Source organism: Salmo trutta, chromosome 16 (assembly GCF_901001165.1).
Source record: "Salmo trutta chromosome 16, fSalTru1.1, whole genome shotgun sequence".
NCBI classification, from domain to species: Eukaryota; Metazoa; Chordata; class Actinopteri; order Salmoniformes; family Salmonidae; genus Salmo; species Salmo trutta.
Window position 1 is genome coordinate 16,582,726 of NC_042972.1, and position 20,533 is coordinate 16,603,258.

Consider the following 20,533-nt stretch of genomic DNA (forward strand, 5'->3'; position numbering starts at 1 on the left):
TCCCCTTTTCTCTATCTCTCCTTCTGTCTCTCACCATTCTCTTTCTCTCCAATTCTCTGCCATTTATCTCTCTCGCTGTCGCACCCTCCCTCTCTCTCTCTCTCTCTCTCTCTCTCTCCTCCCCCTACCTTGCTCTCTCACGCCATTCTCTCTCACTTACTCTTTCTCTACCATTCCCCCTCTCTCTGCCCCCCCTTTGCTCCACTATTTCCGGGAAGTGGGAATGGGGAGTGGGCAGACACCCTCAGTCCCTTTCATGGTTCAAAGTCCCTTCCGCGCTCCTTCATTCAGCTCTACTCCTGCACGTTGCTCGCTTATTAAGTTGTTTCTCTCTCTTTCTCCTCTTTTCTTCTCCTCTGCCACAATCAGTCTGTTCCCCGTCGAAGACGCATCTTTTTGCAGCATAATGAGAATACCTCTGCTGTCCCACCTAATAGATCTGACAAAAATAACAGGGAGAGCGAGAGAGAGGAGACACAAACACACACACACACTGCAGTCGATCTGGATGACAGGAAGCTCTTGCATCTCTCTCATATTAGATGCGAGCCCTGTGAAGATCATGCTGGATCAGTTGGAGTTAAAGATGAGGCTGCCTGCTGGGCTAATGCTCCTCTAAATACCCCCTTAGAATGTTGCCCTTAGAGCTTTGATTCCTTGGAAAAGTTTAGAAGGCCCCACATTTGTCCCATTGTTGAATAATATATGTATGTTATGGTAATTCTCAATACCTAACCTTGGTATTAACATGTAACGCAAAGATTGCATGTGCACAATGTTGAAATGATTCCATCACAACTCTGATGAGAAGCCTCTTATAATAAACTAATTCTGAATGGCTGACATAATATAGTATACAGTTGCTTCGGAAAGTATTCAGAGCCTTTCACTTTTTCCACATTTTGTTACGTTACAAGCCTTATTGTAAACTGGATTTATATAAAATGAAATCCTCAGCAATCTACACACAATACCCCATAATGACCCAATATTTACATAAGTATTCAGAGCAAAAACCAAGCCATGTGGTCGAAGGAATTGTCCATAAAGCCCCGAGACAGGATTTTGTCGAACACAGATCTGGGGAAGGGTACCAAAGCATTTCTGCAGCATGGAATGTCCCCAATAACACAGTGGCCTCCATTATTATTAAATTGAAGAAGTTTGGATCCACCAAGAATTTCCCAAGAGTTGGCCGTGCAGCGAAACTGAGCAATCGGGTGAGAAGGGCCTTGGTCAGGGAGGTGACGAAGAACCCGATGGTCACCGAGCTCTGGAGTTTCTCTGTGGAGATGGGAGAACCTTACAGAAGGACAACCATCTCTGCAGCACTCCACCAATCAGACCTTTAGGGTAGAGTGACCAGACAGAAGCCACTCCTCAGTAAAAGGCACATGACAGCCCACTTGGAGTTTAACAAAAGGCACCTAGACTCTCAGACCATGAGAAGCAAGATTCTATGGTCTGATGAAACCAAGATAGAACTCTTTGGCCTGAATGCTAAGCGTCACGTCTGGAGGAAACCTGGCACCATCCCTACGTTGAAGCGTGGTGGTGGCAGGATCATGCTGTGGGGATGTTTTTCAGGATCAGGGACTGGGAGACTAGTCAGGATCGAGGCAAAGATGCACGGCGCAAAGTACAGAGAGATCCTTGATAAAAACCTGCTCAGGACCTCAGACTAGGGCGAAGGTTCACATTCCAACAGGACAACGATTCTAAGCACACAGCCAAGACAACTCAGGAGTGGCTTCGGGACAAGTCTCTGAATGTCATTGAGTGGCCCAGCCAGAGCCCGGACTTGAACCTGATCAAACAACTTTTGGAGAGTTCTGAAAATAGCTGATCAGCAATGCTCCCCATCCAACCTGACACAGCTTGAGAGGATCTGCAGAGAAGAATGGGATAAACTCCCCAAATACAGGTGTGCCAAGCTTGTAACGTCATACCCACAAAGACTTGATGCTGTCAAAGTACTGAGTAAAGGGTCTGAATACTTTTTTATTTTTATTTTTACATTTTCCCCCAAAAATGTAAACCTGTTATAGCTTTGTCATTATGCTGTATTGTGTGTAGATTGATGAGGGGAAACATATATTTCACAATAAGGCTGTAACCTAACAACATGTGGAAAAAGTGAAGTGGTCTGAATGCAATGTATATCCAAGATGGCGTAGCAGTCAGACGTCTGTTGTCTTGTCGCGTCCCATGTATATATATTTTTTGCTTCGTATATATTTCGTATATATTTTTTATAATTTTTTTAATCTCAATTCCCATTGTCAATACAATTCCCAGCGTCAATACAGGGCTAAGATTGAATCATGCTACACCGGCTCCGACGCTCGTCTTATGTGGCAGGGTTTGCAAACTATTACAGACTACAAAGGGAAGCACAGCCGCGAGCTGCCCAGTGACACGAGCCTACCAGACGAGCTAAATCACTTCTATTCTCGCTTCGAGGCAAGCAACACTGAGGCATACATGAGAGCATCAGCTGTTCTAGGCGACTGTGTGATCACGCTCTCCGTAGCCGACGTGAGTAGACCTTTAAACAGGTCAACATACACAAGGCTGCGGGGCCAGACGGATTACCAGGACGTGTGCTCCGGGCATGTGCTGACCAACTGGCAGGTGTCTTCACTGACATTTTCAACATGTCCCTGATTAAGTCTGTAATACCAACATGTTTCAAGCAGCCCACCATAGTCCCTGTGCCCAAGAACACAAAGGCAACCTGCCTAAATGACTACAGACCCGTAGCACTCACATCTGTAGCCATGAAGTGCTTTGAAAGGTTTGTAATGGCTCACATCAACACCATTATCCCAGAAACCCTAGACCCACTCCAATTTGCATACCGCCCAAACAGATCCACAGATGATGCAATCTCTATTGCACTCCACACTGCCCTTTCCCACCTGGACAAAAGGAACACTTACGTGAGAATGCTATTCATTGACTACAGCTCAGAGTTCAACACCATAGTACCCTCAAAGCTCATCACTAAGCTAAGGATCCTGGGACTAAACACCTCCCTCTGCAACTTGATCCTGGACTTCCTGACGGGCCGCCCCCAGGTGGTGAGGGTAGGTAGCAACACATCTGCCACGCTGATCCTCAACACTGGAACTCCCCAGGGGTGCGTGCTCAGTCCCCTCCTATACTCCCTGTTCACCCACGACTGCATGGCTAGGCACGACTCCAACACCATCATTAAGTATTCAGACAACACAACAGTGGTAGGCCTGATAACTGACAACAACGAGACAGCCTATAGGGAGGAAGTCAGAGACCTGGCCGGGTGGTGCCAGAATAACAACCTATCCCTCAACGTAACCAAGACTAAGGAGATTATTGTGGACTACAGGAAAAAGAGGACCGAGCACGCCCCCATTCTCATCGACGGGGCTGTAGTGGAGCAGGTTGAGAGCTTTAAGTTCCTTGGTGTCCACATCAACAACAAACTAGAATGGTCCAAACACACCAAGACAGTCGTGAAGAGGGCACGACGAAACCTATTCCCCCTCAGGAAACAAAAAAGATTTGGCATGGGTCCTGAGATCCTCAAAAGGATCTACAGCTGCAACATCGAGAGCATCCTGACTGGTTGCATCATTGCCTGGTACGGCAACTGCTCGGCCTCTGACTGCAAGGCACTACAGATGGTAGTGCGTACGGCCCAGTACATCACTGGGGCTAAGCTGCCTGCCATCCAGGACCTCTACACCAGGCGGTGTCAGAGGAAGGCCCTAAAAATTGTCAAAGACCCCAGCCACCCCAGTCATAGAGTGTTCTCTCTACTACCATATGGCAAGCGGTAACAGAGTGCCAAGTCTAGGACAAAAAGGCTTCTCAACAGTTTTTACCCCGAAGCCATTAGACTTCTGAACAGGTAATCAAATGGCTACCCGGACTATTTGCATTGTGTGCCCCCCCCAACCCCTCTTTTTACGCTGCTGCTACTCTCTATTTATCATATATGCAGAGTCACTTTAACTATACATTCATGTACATACTACCTCAATTGGGCCGACCAACCAGTGCTCCCGCACATTGGCTAACCGGGCTATCTGCATTGTGTCCCACCCACCACCCGCCTACCCCTGTTTTATGCTACTGCTACTCTCTGTTCATCATATATACATACTACCTCAATCAGCCTGACTATCCGGTGTCTGTATGTTGCCTCGCTACTTTTATAGCCTCTCTACTGTATATAGCCTGTCTTTTTACATTTACGTCATTTAGCAGACGCTCTTACACTCAGTCAGTTAGGAAAGCTAAGACTAGCTTTTTCAAACAGACATTTGCATCCTGTAGCACCAATTCCAAACAGTTTTGGAGCACTGTAAAGTCCATGGAGAATAAGAGCACCTCCTCCCAGCTGTCCACTGCACTGAGGGTAGGAAACATTGTCACCACTGATAAAACTACGATAATCGATAATTTCAATAAGCGTTTTTCTACGGCTGGCCATGCTTTCCACCTGGCTACCCCTACCCCGGCCAACATCTCATCACCCCCTTGCAGCAACTTTACCAAGCCCCCCCCTGCTTCTCCTTCATCCAAATTCAGACAGCTGATGAGCTGCAAAATCTGGATCCCTACAAATCAGCTGGGCTAGACAATCTGGACCCTCTCTTTTTAAAATGATCCGGCTAAATTGTTGCAACCCCTATTACTAGCCTATTCAACCTCTCTTTCGTATCGTCTGAGATCCCCAAAGATTGGTAATCTGAAGCGGTCATCCCCCACTTCAAAGGGGGAGACACTCTAGACCCAAACTGTTACAGACCTATATCCATCCTGCCCTGCCTTTCTAAAATCTTCGATAGCCAAGTTAACAAACAGATCACCGACCAATTCGAATCCCACTGTTCCTTCTCCGCTGTGCAATCTGGTTTCTGAGCTGGTCATGGGTGCACCTCAGCCACGCTCAAGGTCCTAAACTAGATCATCACCGCCATCGATAAAAGACAGTACTGTGCAGCAGTCTTCATCAACCTGGCCAAAGCTTTTGACTCTGTCAATCGTTGCATTCTTATCGGCAGACCCAATAGCCTTGGCTTCTCAAATGACTGCCTCTTCTGGTTCACCAACTACTTCTCAGACAGAGTTTAGTGTGTCAAATTGGAGGGCCTGTTGTCCGGACCTCTGGCAGTCTCTATGGGAGTGCCACAGGGTTCAATTCTCGGGCCGACTCTTTTCTTTGTATATATCAGTGATGTTGCTCTTGCTGCTGGTGATTCTCTGATCCACCTCTACGCAGACGACACCATTCTGTATACATCCAGCCCTTCTTTCGACACTGCTAACAAACCTCCAATCGAGCTTCAATGCCATACAACACTCCTTCCGAGGCCTCCAACTGCTTTTAAATGCAAGTAAAACTAAGTGCATGCTCTTCAACCGATTGCTGCCCGTACCTTCCCGCCCGACTAGCATCACTACTCTGGACGGTTCTGACTTAGAATATGTGGACAACTATAAATACCTAGGTGTCTGGCTAGACTGTAAACTCTCCTTCCAGACTCACATTAAGCATCTCCAATCCAAAATTAAATCTAGAATCAGCTCCCTATTTCGCAACAAAGCCTCCTTCACTCATGCTGCCATACATACCCTCGTTAAACTGACTATCCTACCGATCCTGGACTTCAGCAATGTAATTTACAAAATAGCCTCCAACACTCTACTCAGCAAATTTGATGTAGTCTGTCACAGTGCCATCCGTTTTGTCACCAAAGCCCCATATATTACCCACCACTGCGACCTGTATGCTCTCACCTCCATGGCCTATTTATTGCCTTACTTCCTTACTCTTCTACATTTGCACACACTAACATATTTGTCGCCAAACCCACTGGCTCCAGGTCATCTATAAGTCTGTGCTAGGTAAATCCCTGCCTTATCTCAGCTCACTGGTCACCATAGCAACACCCACCCGTAGCACGCGCTCCAGCAGGTATATTTCACTGGTTACCCCCAAAGCCAACACTTCCTTTGGCTGCCTTTCCTTCGACTTCTCTGCTGCCAATGACTAGAACGAATTGCAACAATCTCTGAAGCTGGAGTCTTATATCTCCCTCTCTAACTTTAAGCATCAGCTGTCAGAGCAGCTTACTGATCACTGTACCTGTACACAGCCCATCTGTAAATAGCCCACCCAACTACCCCATCCCCGTATTGTTACTTATCCTCTTGCTCTTTTGCACTCCAGTATCTCTATTCTCTACCTGCACATCATTATCTGCACATCTGTCTTTCCAGTGTTGATGCTAAATTGTAAATATTTCACCTCCATGGCCTATTTATTGCCTTACTTCCTTACTCTTCTACATTTGCACACACTGTACATAGATTTTTCTATTGTGTTATTGACTGTACGTTTGTTTATGTGTAACTCTTTGTTGTTTTGTCGCACTGCTTTGCTTTATCTTGGCCAGGTCGCAGTTGTAAATGAGAACTTGTTCTCAACAGGCCTACCTGGTTAAATACAGGTGAAATTAATACATATTATTTATAATATTATTATTATTTAATTTTATTATTTGCAATTTTTTTATTTGACCTTTATTTAACTATCATGTAATAATTCTCAATGGCTGACATAATATATTATAATATAATTATTCTCAATGGCTGACATAAGATGCAGTATGATGTCATGGGAGATAGTTTTTAGGGGCCAAGATGTCGCCCTCACTCATAGGAGATTTAGACGGGGTAGTCAGTGACATTCTAACATCCCCGGGTCACCCTCCTTTTTCCTCTGTCAAAGCCGTAACGCACGCTTCCCCTTGTCAAAGCCGTAACGCACGCTTCCCCTTGTCAAAGCCATAACGCACGCCTCCCCTTGTCAAACCCTTAACACACACTCCCCCATATCAAACCCGTAACACATGCTCCCTCGTGTCCCCTAACATTGTCCCCAAGTCTCCCCACTTTGATGACTTAGGTGTCAGTCTGTTCCTAAAGCTTTTTGACTCTCTTATTTCATTATTTAACATGTTATTTCAATCCCCCATCCTTCTTAGCTGTATACCACCACATCAGAGAGCTAATTAATTATGGATTGGATTGGTCTTAAAAACCTACCACGTCCAGACAGTCGCTTCATTACATGTGCACAATGTTTTTTAAGCTTTATTTATTAATATCCTGTCAGATTCTTGCCTCAGAACTGTCTTTTATTTATTTATATAAAAGACACACTCACGCTCACTCACATATACACACGCTCTCTAATCGTCATCTCATTAAATGCACTTGGCTAGTGTTGAAAGGGGTTTTGCTCTCATATGTGAGGTGCAGATGATCTTATCCACCTGACACTTGTTTTTCCTCCGTCACCGACATGGCGAGACATATCAACTGAAGTATCAGAGGGAATACAAATTTATGGGAGAGGAGAATATACGGTATCTCTGAATACCTTTGACCTTAAATAACAGCTTTCTGTCATCTGTTTCATGCTTCAAACTGTTGGATGAAAATGCAAAAGGCAGTCTATGAGTGAGACTAGACATTTGTCTTGTGCTGCAAGAATTGCAATGTTTAGAATGTCTTATTAATGAAGCATTTGTAGTTTTAAACCAAAAGAAAGTCAACTGCATGTACATTCAAAGGCTACAACTAAATGGTGTTTTGCCTTGACCCTGAAATTCCTGGTAACCGGCTTTGTTTGACTAGGGTCTTTTCAGATTTGTCATATGCACTCAAGTGAATCCATGTACTGTATGTGGACTTCATATCCCACAATGCCCCTCTTCTTGCTGCCTGGTTAGCCTTAGGCGGTGAAGCCCCAAGGCAGCAGTTGAGTAAAACAAACAAGTGGGCTTGAGGAAGGCCCCTTAAGCCTGCCATATAGCGGGGGTAGGAAACTTGGATATACTCCACCAAAAACACCACACACACACACACACACACACACACACACACACACACACGTGTCTGTGTTTAGCCCAATCCAATCATGCGGTGTGTTTAAGCTTACTTTGTAGCAAGCTGTGGGTGTTTGTTTATTATCCAAATTGTTTTCCCGAGAGCTGTTTAGATTTGCCGGCAGGGACAGTCATGGAAAGTGGAATGAGTCTAAATGTAGGCTAAAGGAAAGTGTGTATATGTGATGATCAGAAAGTCTCATTGTCTGGAAACTGCAATGGGGGTTCCCCAGGGATCTGTCTTAGGCCCTTTAGTATTTTGCTTATTCACATAGTAATCATGTGACCTTTGTATAGCAAATCACTTCTTTTTTTTGTCTTCCCTGGTTTTGGCTGGTGGCGTGTCACATTTTTATGGATTTACAATGAAATACAAGACTAATACACTGAATGTAAATGTAACCTCATCTTGCTGTAAAAAAGACCCACAATATCAAAACACAGCCAAAATATAAAAATGCAGGGCGTGTTGATTTTTTATTGAATTTGTGCTTAGAGAGTGGGAGAACGCTGTCACGTTGTTTTCGCCTAGACTGCTCACAGCCCCAAATTTCTCAACAATGCTCTTTTCTCATTTTCAGAAGTCAAGACTTAAAACGTCATTATACAACTTGATCTAGCGCCCTGCTCAAATTTCCATCCTTGTCCAAGGCTGCAGGCAATTAATTAATTGGGATATTTTCAAGGTTTGGGATGCATGTGAAACGGAGCCGGTTGTTGGTGTGAACGGATCTATCTCTCTGACTTTGATACAGGGAAGGGCAAGTCAGAATGCATTTCTGTGGAGGGAGGATGCATTTCTCCTTCTCTCTTTTTGCTTTCGCTTTCCTCTTTTTCTCACTTTCCTTCTCTCTATCCTCTGCCGTCCCTCTCTATTTTTGTGTATCGATATTTTAGCTTTCTTTCCCTCTTTACCCTCCCCTTCTATTGCTGCCTGTTCCTCCTTGGCACCGATCCATTTCCTCTCACTTTTACCTACATCTCTTCCTCCATATTTTTCTATCTTCCCCTCTGTCTTTTTCTTCACACTCCCTCTTCCTCTTCATCCTACCTCCACCATCGCCCTCCCTCCCGCTCTCTCTCCCTCCCTCCCTCTCTAGCTCCCTCCCTCTCCCTCCCTCCCTCCCTCCCTGCTAGTTCATTATTGTCAGTGTGTTGTCAGCAGGCTGGTGTTCTGTCCGTAGTAATCCCCTAGTCATTATGAGCTCAGTGTTGGAGCGGGTTCAGATGTTTGAGGAGGCTAATAAGCAAATTAACAAACACACCATTGTCTGTTGGACCCGGGGGAACACTGTTGCACTAATGCACAACAGAACTGCTTACTGCATACTTGCACCTCAGGCATATGTGCTGTACTGGTATATGTGTAAGTTGTGTTGGTACGTTTCTGATATGTTTAGGGCAGCCTTTCTCAAACCTCTCCTCAAGGGACTGCCAGTCGTTCCATGTATTTGAACTGCTAGCTCACCGGGTTCAACTTGTCAACTAATTATCAATCAATCAAATGTATTTATAAAGCCCTTTTTACGTCAGAAGCCCTTGACTCCTTGAGTCAGATGAGCTAGTTCAGGGCTACAACAAAATTGTGTAATGTCTGGAGGTCCCAGAGGACAGGCACTGGTTTAGGGTGTAGTTCTCAGATTTTGTAAGGGAGGGAGGGAGAGAGGGAGGGAGGGAGGGGTGATACTATGTCAAGTTGTATGGGACTAGTATCACTGATGCTGCAACTGATTTAAAGTTGCAACTTTTGTTTTACTTCTTTAGCATACAGTATTTGTTTGTAAAATGTTTATCTGCAGTTGTTGACAGTGTTACAGTTAGATGTGTGTAATCATCATACTTTGTTTCATTTACATGACTGAGTGAACTGGTTCTATGGCATTGGTCTGAAGAGCAGGGGCTTTTCCACCCGCTAACAATCACGTTGTGCAACCGTTCCCAAGTTCTATTGAGTTGGCGTTGATGATATATGCACATTTGCCAAAGTGTGGTATAAACACTGCACTGACTTAATTTGTCCCCCCCCCCCACACACACACACACACACACACACACACACACACACATATACACACACACTTTCTCTGGACCCCCAAGGCTTTCCACCACAGTAATAGAAGACAATATAGTGTTTCCAGATGATCTAAGCCAACGTCTCATATCTGGTGAATGTTGCAGAATGGACTTTTTCAAACATTGTCACTAGTTCATTACCAGACAATAGAGTCCACACATGGTTAAACTGCAGTTCAATCTCTTTGTTCCGTCTTTGGGATGAAACAACGCTATGTTATCACAGAGCTTTCTAGGCTTTCCTTTCTTTTTTATGCAACTCTTTTGAGTATCATGTCAAGTCATAAGCCGATATTATACTGTCACAAAGACTACTTGACATTGTCTGTGAACAACCAAGTAACCCAAACCTCTCTCCCTCCCTTCATCCATCCAGTCCTTCATCTCACCCTCCATCAAGACCCCGGATCAGATAAAAGCATTAAAACGACATAACAATACATGAGAAAACATATTGTTCTCTTAATCTCTTTATTTGTCTGATTATTCTCTCCATACCTCTCTATCCACCCTCCAGGACTGTCCCCAGATCCTGCCCTCTACCCAGATTTACATCCCTGTGGGTGTGACCAAGCCAATCACCCTGGCCGCCCGCAACCTGCCCCAGCCCCAGTCTGGCCAGAGGAACTACGAGTGTGTGTTCCACGTGCAGGGAGAGGAGCATAGCGTCACCGCACTGCGCTTCAACAGTACCAGCATCCAGTGTCAGAAGACCTCGGTGAGTTAACACTCTCTCATGATTTTGTTCCGGCACAGCACTAACACAACACATTCAATAAAGCAAAACTAGCCAATTAGATAGAGTTTCAGAAGACCTTGGTGAGTTAATTATCTTTCATGATTTTGTTCCGGCACAGCACTAACACAACACATTCAATAAAGCAAAACTAGCCAATTAGATAGAGTTTCAGAAGACCTTGGTGAGTTAATTATCTTTCATGGTTTTGTTCCGGCCCAGCACATACACAACGCATTCAAAAAAGGAAAGACTAGCCCGGGGGTCGGCAACCCGCGGCTCTAGAGCCGCATGCGGCTCTTTAGCGCTGCCCTAGTGGCTCCCTGAAGCTTTTTCAAAAATATGAAAATGGAAAAAGATGGTGTGAATATATTTTTTGTTTTAATATAATTTATTATCCAATGCTGTAAAAATGTGTATAATAAATATTTAATTTCAACATTTCTGTCAACGAAGATTTATGTCATAGCCTGCGACACACGTTTCTTTCAGCTCGGCGTAGTGCCAGACAGGTGGCTGTTGCAAACAAACCGGCGGGTGTGTCATGGGCCATGGATCCCAAAGGGAAAAAGAGAAAGATAGCTGAGGAGAACAGAGGATTCCACAGTTCTTGGACCGAATCATTTGCTTTCATTGCCAATGCGGAAGGATTGCCTGCATGTGTAACCGATGTGAAATGGCTAGTTAGTTAGCGGTGGTCCGCGCTAATAGCATTTCAATCGGTGACGTCACTCGCTCTGAGACTTGAAGTCGGGTTTCCCCTTGCGTTGCAAGGGCCGTGGCTTTTGTGGCGCGATGGGTAACGATGCTTCGTGGTTGTCAGTTGTTGATGTGTGCAGAGGGTCCCTGGTTCGAGCCCAGGTTGGGGCAAAGAGAAGGACGGAACCTACACTGTTACACATGTTTGCTTTGTAATGAGAAGTTGTCAAATAACAAAAAGAGTAACGTGGAAAGACATTTCCATTCTTCCTGACAGTTATAGGAACATGAAGAAATATGCATTTGCAGTATTATCCATCTTTGGATCAACATACCTGTGCGAGCAGATATTCTCAAACATAAACTACATAAAATCCAAATACCGCACCCGCCTCACAGATGAGAGCTTGCAGTCCTGCGTGAAGATTAAAGTTACATCTTACATGCCCGATGTTGAGAAGCTGTCCAGTGATGTCAGAAAACAGAAGTCACATTAAACGGGTAAGAACACAATCCTGTCATAGGCACATATTTAGTAACAAAGTGGCTGTTTTTATAAAGTGATTTCTGATTTTTGTCAGTATATATTTGGAATGACACATAGGGATATTATTGTGTTTTGTTGCTCAGGTCCGAGGATGGCTGCATTGTATTGTGCGTGTCAAAAGAGAAGAGGAGCTGCTGCACATTTGCAGAAAACTAAAGAGAAGAGGATAATGCACAGAAATCGAACTTAAACTGTATTATTTTAATTTTATATACTTTACCTTTTCAAAAGGCTGCTGTTTTATTGCACTCTGTCTGTTGCCCAGATAAGGGGGAAAAGAGAAGAGGATTGTATCGTATTATTGAGGATTGAAAAGGACTGCATTTTATTTCCATGGGGAGGTCTGAAATTACAGGAGGCCTATTATGCACGTTGCACATTTTGTTGTTGTTTTTTCGAATCCTAAAATAAAAATGACATCAAAAATCTGATTTCTGTATTGTATTTCTATAATTTCATCAATGCAATGAAACATAATACATTAATATTATAGTGGAAGTTAAACTTAAAGCACCATCGTACAGCAGAGTAGTCACATGGTGCGTCATTCTCTCCAGGATGCGCTGCAGGTAAAATAAACGTTTAATCATGAATGCTCATTATGTATTTGTAGCCTATTTATCATTTTGATAGTAGGCTAATATAAACACTTACAGCATGTGTTGCCTTCATTATAAGGCTTATATAAGGCTTAATTTTTTGCGGCTCCAGACAGATTAGTTTTTTGTTTTTTTGGTCCAATATGGCTCTTTCAACATTTTGGGTTGCCGACCCCTGGACTAGCCAATTAGATCGAGTTCCAGAAGACCTTGGGGAGTTAACACTCTGATACACTTATGACTGGTGCAGGTTTTTGTTCCAGCCCATCACTAACACACCTGATGTAATTAGCCAAATGCTTGCTGATTGGTTTCATTACCAGTGCTCATGACTAGAAGGAATATGGTCAGTGTTTCTATTTTCCCAGCAGTAACACACCTGTTTTTTGACCAGTGGTCATGTCTAGGGAGTTTGGCCAGAGTTTAGTTTGTAGGCATGCGGAGAATAAGCGTGAGCACAAGTAGAGGGCCTGCTGAAGGGTGTGTTGGAAGGATATTTGGGTTGTTTGGTGTGCACATGCATGGGCCCATCTGTCAGTTAGAGGATTAGAGTTGCAAATGAGGAAATGTGTGTGTGTGTGTGTGTGTGTGTGTGTGTGTGTGTGTGTGTGTGTGTGTGTGTGTGTGTGATAAGTGGTGCTGCGATTCACTGAGGCTGAAAATGTGGCGAGGAAGCCTGTCATCTCTGAAGCTCTCTCTCTGTCTCTCTTTCTGTCTCTGTCTCTCTTTCTGTCTCTGTCTCTCTTTCTGTCTCTGTCTCTCTTTCTGTCTCTCTCTCTTTCTGTCTCTCTCTCTTTCTGTCTCTCTCTCTCTCTTTCTGTCTCTCTCTCTTTCTGTCTCTCTCTCTTTCTGTCTCTCTCTCTTTCTGTCTCTCTCTCTTTCTGTCTCTCTGTCTGTCTGTCTGTCTGTCTGTCTGTCTGTCTGTCTGTCTGTCTGTCTGTCTGTCTGTCTGTCTGTCTGTCTGTCTGTCTGTCTGTCTGTCTGTCTGTCAATTTCAATTTAAGAGTCTTTATTGTTATGGGAAACACATGTTTATGTTGCCAAAACAAGTGAAATAGATAATAAACAAAAGTGCAATAAATTATACAAAAAAAGAACAGTAAACATTACACTCACAAAAGTTCTGAAAGAATAAAGACATTTCAAGTTTCATATTATGTGCAAATAAAGTGCAGAAGGGGAAATAATTAAGTATAAAAATGGGTTGCTTTTACAATGGTGTATGTTCTTCATTGGTTGCACTTTTTCTTGTGGCAATAGGTCACAAATCTTGTTGCTGTGATGGCACACTGTGGTATTTCACCCAATTGATATGGGAGTTTATCAAAATTAGATTTTTTTCCCGAATTATTTGTGGGTCTGTGTAATCTGAGGGAAATATGTGTCTCTAAGATGATCATACATTTGCCAGGAGGTTAGGACATGCAGCTCAGTTTACACCTCATTTTGTGGGAAGTGTGCACATAGCCTGTCTTTTCTTGAGAGCCATGTACAAAAGGCTATGCTCAGTCTGTACATAGTCAAAGATTTCCTTAATTTTGGGTCAGTCACAGTGGCCAGGTATTCTGGCACTGTGTACTCTCTATTTAGGGTCAAATAGCATTCTAGTTTGCTCTGTTTTTTTGTAAATGATTTCTAATGTGTCAAGTAATTATCTTTTTGTTTTCTCATGATTTGGTTGGGTCTAATTGTGTTGCTGTCCTGGTGCTCTGTGGGGTCTGTTTGTGTTTGTGAACAGAGCCCCAGGACCATCTTGCTTAGGGGGCTCTTCTCCAGCTTAATTTCTCTGTAGGTGATGTCTTTGTTATGGAATGTTTGGGAATCACTTCCTTTTAGATGGTTGTAGAATTTAACATCTTTTCTGGATTTTGATAATTAGCAGGTATTGACTAATTCTGCTCTGCATGTGTTATTTGGTATTTTTGTTGATATTTTTGCAGAATTTTGCATGCAGTCACAATTTGGTGTTTGTACCATTTTGTGAATGCTTGGTTGATGAGCAGACCCAGTTTTATAACTGATTCAAGTATTTTTAGGCAGATCCTAATTGGTATGTTGAATTTTATGGTTCTTTTGATGGCATTGAAGGCCCTTCTTGCCTTGTCTCTCAGATCGTTCATAGCTTTGTGGAAGTTACCTGTGGCGCTGATGTTTATGCCGAGGTATGTATAGTTTTTTGTGTGCTTTAAGGCAACAATGTCTAGATGGAATTTGCATTCGTGGTCCTGGCAACTGGACATTTTTTGGAACACCATTATTTTTGATTTACTGTCAGGGCCCAGGTCTGACATAATCTGTGCAGAAGATCTAGGTGCTGCTGTAGGCCCTCCTTGGTTGGGAACAAAAGCACCAGGTCATCAGTAGACATTTGACTTCAGATTCTAGTAGGGTGAGGCCAAGGGCTGCAGACTGTTCTAGTGCCCTCGAGAATTCGTTGATATATTTGTTGAAGAGGTTGTAGCTTAAGCTGCATCCCTGTCTCACCCCCTGGCCCTGTGGAAAGAAATGTGTGTTTTTTTTGCCAATTTTAACCGTACACGTGTTGTTTGTGTACATGGATTTTATAATGTTGTTTGTTTTTCCCCCAACACCACTTTCCATCAATTTGTATAGCAGGCACTCATTCCAAATTGTGTCAAACTTTTTTGAAATCAACAAAGCATGAGAAGACTTAGCCTTTGTTTTGGTTTGTTTGTTTGTCAATTAGGGTGTGCATGGTGAATATGTGGCCTGTCGTACGGTAATTTGGTAAAAAGCCAATTTGACATTTGCTCAGTACATTGTTTTCGCTGAGGAAATGTACGAGTCTGCTGTTAATGATAATGCTGAGGATTTTTCCAAGGTTGTTGTTGACGCATATCCCACGGTAGTTATTGGGGTCAAATTTGTTTCCACTTTTGTGGATTGGGGTGATCAGTCCTTGGTTCCAAATATTGGGGATGATGTTAAATAGTTTAAGTTTAGCCAATTGTAATTTGTGGTCTGTATATTTTATCATTTAATTTGGGATACCATCATCCCCACAGGCCTTTTTGGGTTGGAGGGTTTGTATTTTGTCCTGTAGTTCATTCAATGTAATTGGAGAATCCAGTGGATTCTTGTCGTCTTTGATAGTTAATTCTAAGATTTGAATTTGATCATGTTTATGTTTTTGCTGTTTGTTCTTTTTTAATAGAGCTCTCTCTCTTTGTCTGTCTCCGTCCTCTCTCATCTTCAACTCTCCTTCTCTTTTAACCTCCTCCCACCCTCTTATGTCTGTCTCATTGGGAGAGGTTGGGGCATAGGCAGGGTGCTAGGCTGGTCGTCCTCACTAGGGGGACAAGGGGGAGGGAGACATGTGTCTCACCAACTATGACCTCCATGAAATATTTATTTATATTTGGATTAGCCGTGTCACACCTGTCTGTATATCCTGTCAAATGGTGCCCCCCCCCATACTTGAAACTTCAGCCATGTTCCTGTTCCCACCCTGGTCATGGGATCTTATCCCAGAGGGCGACCCAAAACAACGCGGTGGCTGCAGGAGAGGCAGACGGAGCGACCTACTGGTTAGACTTAGAAGGCGAGCACATCATCCACCGCTTCCGAGCATATTACTCGCCAATGTCCAATCTCTAGACAACAAGGTGGAAGAAATTAGGGCACGAGTTGCCTTCCAGAGAGACATCAGAGATTGTAACATTCTCTGTTTCACGGAAACATGGCTCAAGTCCTTTTGTTCACCTGACCTAGAATTCCTTACAATCAAATGCCGACCGCAACTTTACTGGACTATATGTAAACTGGAAACCAGATATCCTGAGGTTGCATTTATTGTAGCTGGTGATTTTAACAAAGCTTATCTGAGAACAAGGCTTCCTTAATTCTATCAGCATATTGAATGCGCGACACGAGCTGGCATCATTCTGGACCATTGCAACTCTAACTTCCGCGATGCATACAAAGCCCTCCCCCGCCCTCCCTTCGGCAAATCTGACCAAGCCTAAAGACAGAAACTAAAACAGGAAACGCCCGTGCTCAGGTCTATCCAACACTGGTCTGACCAATCGGATTCCACACTTCAAGATTGCTTCGATCATGTGGACTGGGATATGTTCGGGTAGCCTCAGACAGCAACATTGTCGTATACGCTGACTCGGTGAGCGGTTTATTAGCAAGTGCATCGGTGATGTTGTACCCGCTGTGACTATTAAAACCTTCCCTAACCAGAAACCGTGGATTGATGGCAGCATTCACGCAAAAATGAAAGCGCGAACCACCGCTTTGAATCATGTCAAGGCGACTGGAAACATGATCGAATAAAAACAGTGTAGCTATTCCCTCCGGAAGGCAATCAAACAAGCATCAGTATAGAGGAAAAATGGAGTCGCAATTCAATAGCTCAAACACGTGACGTATGTGGCAGGATCTACAGTCAATCACGGAGTACAAAAAGAAAACCAGCCCAGTCGCGGACATTGACGTCTTGCTCCCAGACAAATTAAACAACTCTTTGCTCGCTTTGAGGACAATACAGTGGCACTGACATAGCCCACTACCAAAGCCTGTGGGCTCTCCTTCACCATCGCCAACGTGAGTAAAACATTTAAACGTGTTAACCCTCGCAAGGCTGCCAGCCCAGACGGCATCCCTAGCCGCGTCCTCAGAGCATGTGCAGACCAGCTGGCTGGTGTGTTTACGGACAATCCCTATCCCAGTCTGCTGTGCCCACATGCTTCAAGATGGCCACCATTGTTCCTTTTCCCAAGAAAGCTAAGCTAACTGAACTAAATGACTATCGGCCCGTAGCACTCACTTCTGTCATCATGAAGTGCTTTGAGAAACTAGTCAAGGATCATATCACCTTCACCATACCTGATACCCTAGACCCACTCCAATTTGCTTACCGCCCCAATAGGTCCACAGACGACTCAATCGCCATCACACTGCACACTGCCCTATCCCATCTGGACAAGATGAATACCTATGTAAGAATGCTGTTCATTGACTACAGCTCAGCATTTAACACCATAGCACCCTCCAAACTCGTCATTAAGCTCGAGACACTGGGTCTCAACACCACCCTGTGAAACTGGGTCCTGGACTTTCTGACGGGCCGACCCCAGGTGCTGAGGGTAGGAAACAACTTCACCCCGCTGATCCTCAACACTGGGGCCCCACAAGGGTGGGTTCTCAGCCCTCCCCTGTACTCCCTGGTCACCCATGGCTGCGTGGCCATGCATGCCTCCAACTCAATCATCAAGTTTGCAGACAACTCTAGAGTGGTAGGCTTGATTACCAACAATGACGAGACGGCCTACAGGGAGGAGTTGAGGGCCCTCGGAGTGTTTTAAGAAAATAACTTCAACAATTTCAACAAAACAAAAGAGATGATCTTGGACTTCAAGAAACAGCAGAAGGAGCATCCCCCCATCCACATCGACGAGACAGTAGTGGAGCAGGTGGAAAGTTTTAAGTTTCTTGGCGTACACATCACGGACAAACTGAAACGGTCCACCCACACAAACAGCATGGTGAAGAAGGCGCAACAGCCTCTTCAACCTCAGGAGGCTGAAGAAATGTGGCTTGTCACCTAAAACACTCACAAACTTTTACAGATGCCCAATCGAGAGCATCCTGTCGGGCTGTGTCACCGCCTGGTACGGCAACTGCTCCGCCCACAACCGCAAGGCTCTCCAGAGGGTAGTGTGGTCTGCACAACGCATCACCGGGGGTAAACTACCTGCCCTCCAGGACATCTACAGCACCCAATGCCACTGGAAGGCCAAAAAGATCATCAAGGACAACAACCACACGAGCCACTGCCTGTTCATCCCGCTATCATCCAGAAGGTGAGGTCAGTACAGGTGCATCAAAGCTGGGACCGGGAGACTGAAAAAACAGCTTCTATCTCATGGCCATCAGACTGTTAAACAGCCATAACTAACATAAAGTGACTGCTGCCAACATACAGACCCAAATCTCTGGCCACTTTAATAAATGTAATGAATGGATTTAATAAAGTTTTTGTATTTATTTAACCTTTATTTAACTAGGCAAGTCAGTTAAACTTCTTTGGCGCAGCAACTACCGGTGAAATTGTAGAGCACCAAATTCAAATTACAGAAATAGTAATAATAAACATTCATGAAAAAACAAGTGTTTTACATCGATTAAAAGATGAACTTCTTGTTAATCCAGCCACTTTGTCAGATTTCAAAAAGGTTTTACGGCGAAAGCATAACGTGATTATCTGAGGACAGCGCCCCGCACACGAAAGCATACAAACATTTTCCAACCAAGCAGATGAGTCACGAAAGTCAGAAATAGCAATAAAATTAATCAGTTACCTTTGAAGATCTTCATCTGGTTGCAATCAGAAGGGTCCCAGTTACATAATACATTGTAGTTTTGTTCGATTAAGTCCCTCTTTATATCCCAAAGACTCAGTTATGTTGGCGCGTTTTGTTCAGTAATCCACTGGCTCGAAGGCGGTCAAAACATGCAGACGAATACATCCTAATAGTACCGGTAATGTTTGTCGAAACATGTCAAACGATGTTTATAACTAATCCTCAGGGTGTCAATTATCTAAATAATCGATAATATTTCAACCGGACAATAGCGTATTCAATAGAAAGGAAAAAGAACAAAGGACACACACACAGTCACGCACGCAAACCACTACTGCATGCTTCCCCAGTCCCCTAACCAAAAGGTATTTTTCTTCGTCATTTTTCAGAAAACAATTCTGAAACGATGTCTAAAGACTGTTGACATCTAGTGGAAGCCATAGTAACTGCAATCGGGGCCCTAACCAATTACATAGTCAATAGGCATTCAATGGAAAACCACTCACATCAAAAGAAATCCCACTTCCTGGATGGATTTTCCTCTGGTTTTTGCCTGCCATATCAGTTATGTTATACTCACAGACATTATTTTAACAGTTCTAGAAACGACAGAGTGTTTTCTATCCAATTCTACCAAGTATATGCATATCCTAGCTTCTGGGCCTGAGTAACAGGCAGTTTACTTTGGGCACGTCATTCATCCGTCACTAAAAAGTTAAGAACAAATTCTTATTTACAATGATGGCCTAGGAACAGTGGGTTAACTGCCTTGTTTGGGGCAGAACGACAGATTTTTACCTTGTCAGCTCGGGGATTCGATCTAGCAACCTTTCGGTTAATGGCCCAACACTCTAACCACTAGGCTACCTGCTGTCACTAGTCACTTTAAATAATGCCACTTTAATAATGTCTACGTATCCTACATTACTCATCTCATATGTATATAGTGTATTCTATACCATCTACTGCATCTTGCCTATGCCGCACGGCCATCGCTCATCCATGTATTTATATGTACATATTCTTATTCATCCCTTTACATTTGTGTGTATATGGTAGTCATGGTGAATTTGTTAGATTACTTGTTAGATATTACTGCACTGTCGGAACTAGAAGCACAAGCATTTCGCCTCACTCGCATTAACATCTGCTAACCATGTGACCAATAAAATTTGATTTGATGTTGCAAATGAAAAGCACGACAGCAACCCGGAACGCCTTCAAAAAATCTAACTTATTAGCTTCGAACAACTGCAAATGCATGTCAATACACGCTACAGCTACACGATAGAGACATGTAGCGTATGTTCATTCAGTATGCTGAACACATGTACACATAGCATGTAACATGTCCAACAGGACCGCGAGCTTTGCCATGTTGCCCATATGATTAGCATTTAGCAATGCTTGTGTATTTGACAGTTAGTGTAGCCCCTCCTAGCGTAGCATTAGCACTCAAATGCTAGGCTGTTTCAATCGACAGCTACTCATTAGCACCCACGCGCAGCAGCAACCCCCAGTGTTTCTGAAGGGAGTCTAATTAGCCAGTGACAGTGCTGTCTCTCCAAGGAGGGCTCTTCATTGACTGTATGTTTACTGTA

The 20,533-nt window shown here is 43.8% G+C and overlaps 1 protein-coding gene and 1 long non-coding RNA gene across 5 annotated transcripts in view; both read left to right on the plus strand.

The window, feature by feature from the left end:
- LOC115150182 (plexin-A1) overlaps positions 1-20,533 on the plus strand; it is a 364,140-nt gene that overhangs the window by 208,877 nt on the left and 134,730 nt on the right. For 3 of the 4 annotated variants that reach the window (XM_029693188.1, XM_029693186.1, XM_029693187.1), the window contains exon 10: positions 10,537-10,737. In XM_029693188.1, coding sequence (XP_029549048.1) covers positions 10,537-10,737 — 201 coding nt within the window. Of the gene's footprint in view, positions 1-10,536; positions 10,738-11,247; positions 11,403-20,533 lie in introns of those variants that run through there. The other variant, XM_029693189.1, reaches the window with a different exon arrangement.
- On the plus strand, positions 11,925-12,270 carry LOC115150183 (uncharacterized). The gene is made up of 2 exons (XR_003867063.1): positions 11,925-11,955; positions 12,085-12,270. It is a non-coding gene; the product is annotated as an uncharacterized LOC115150183 (long non-coding RNA).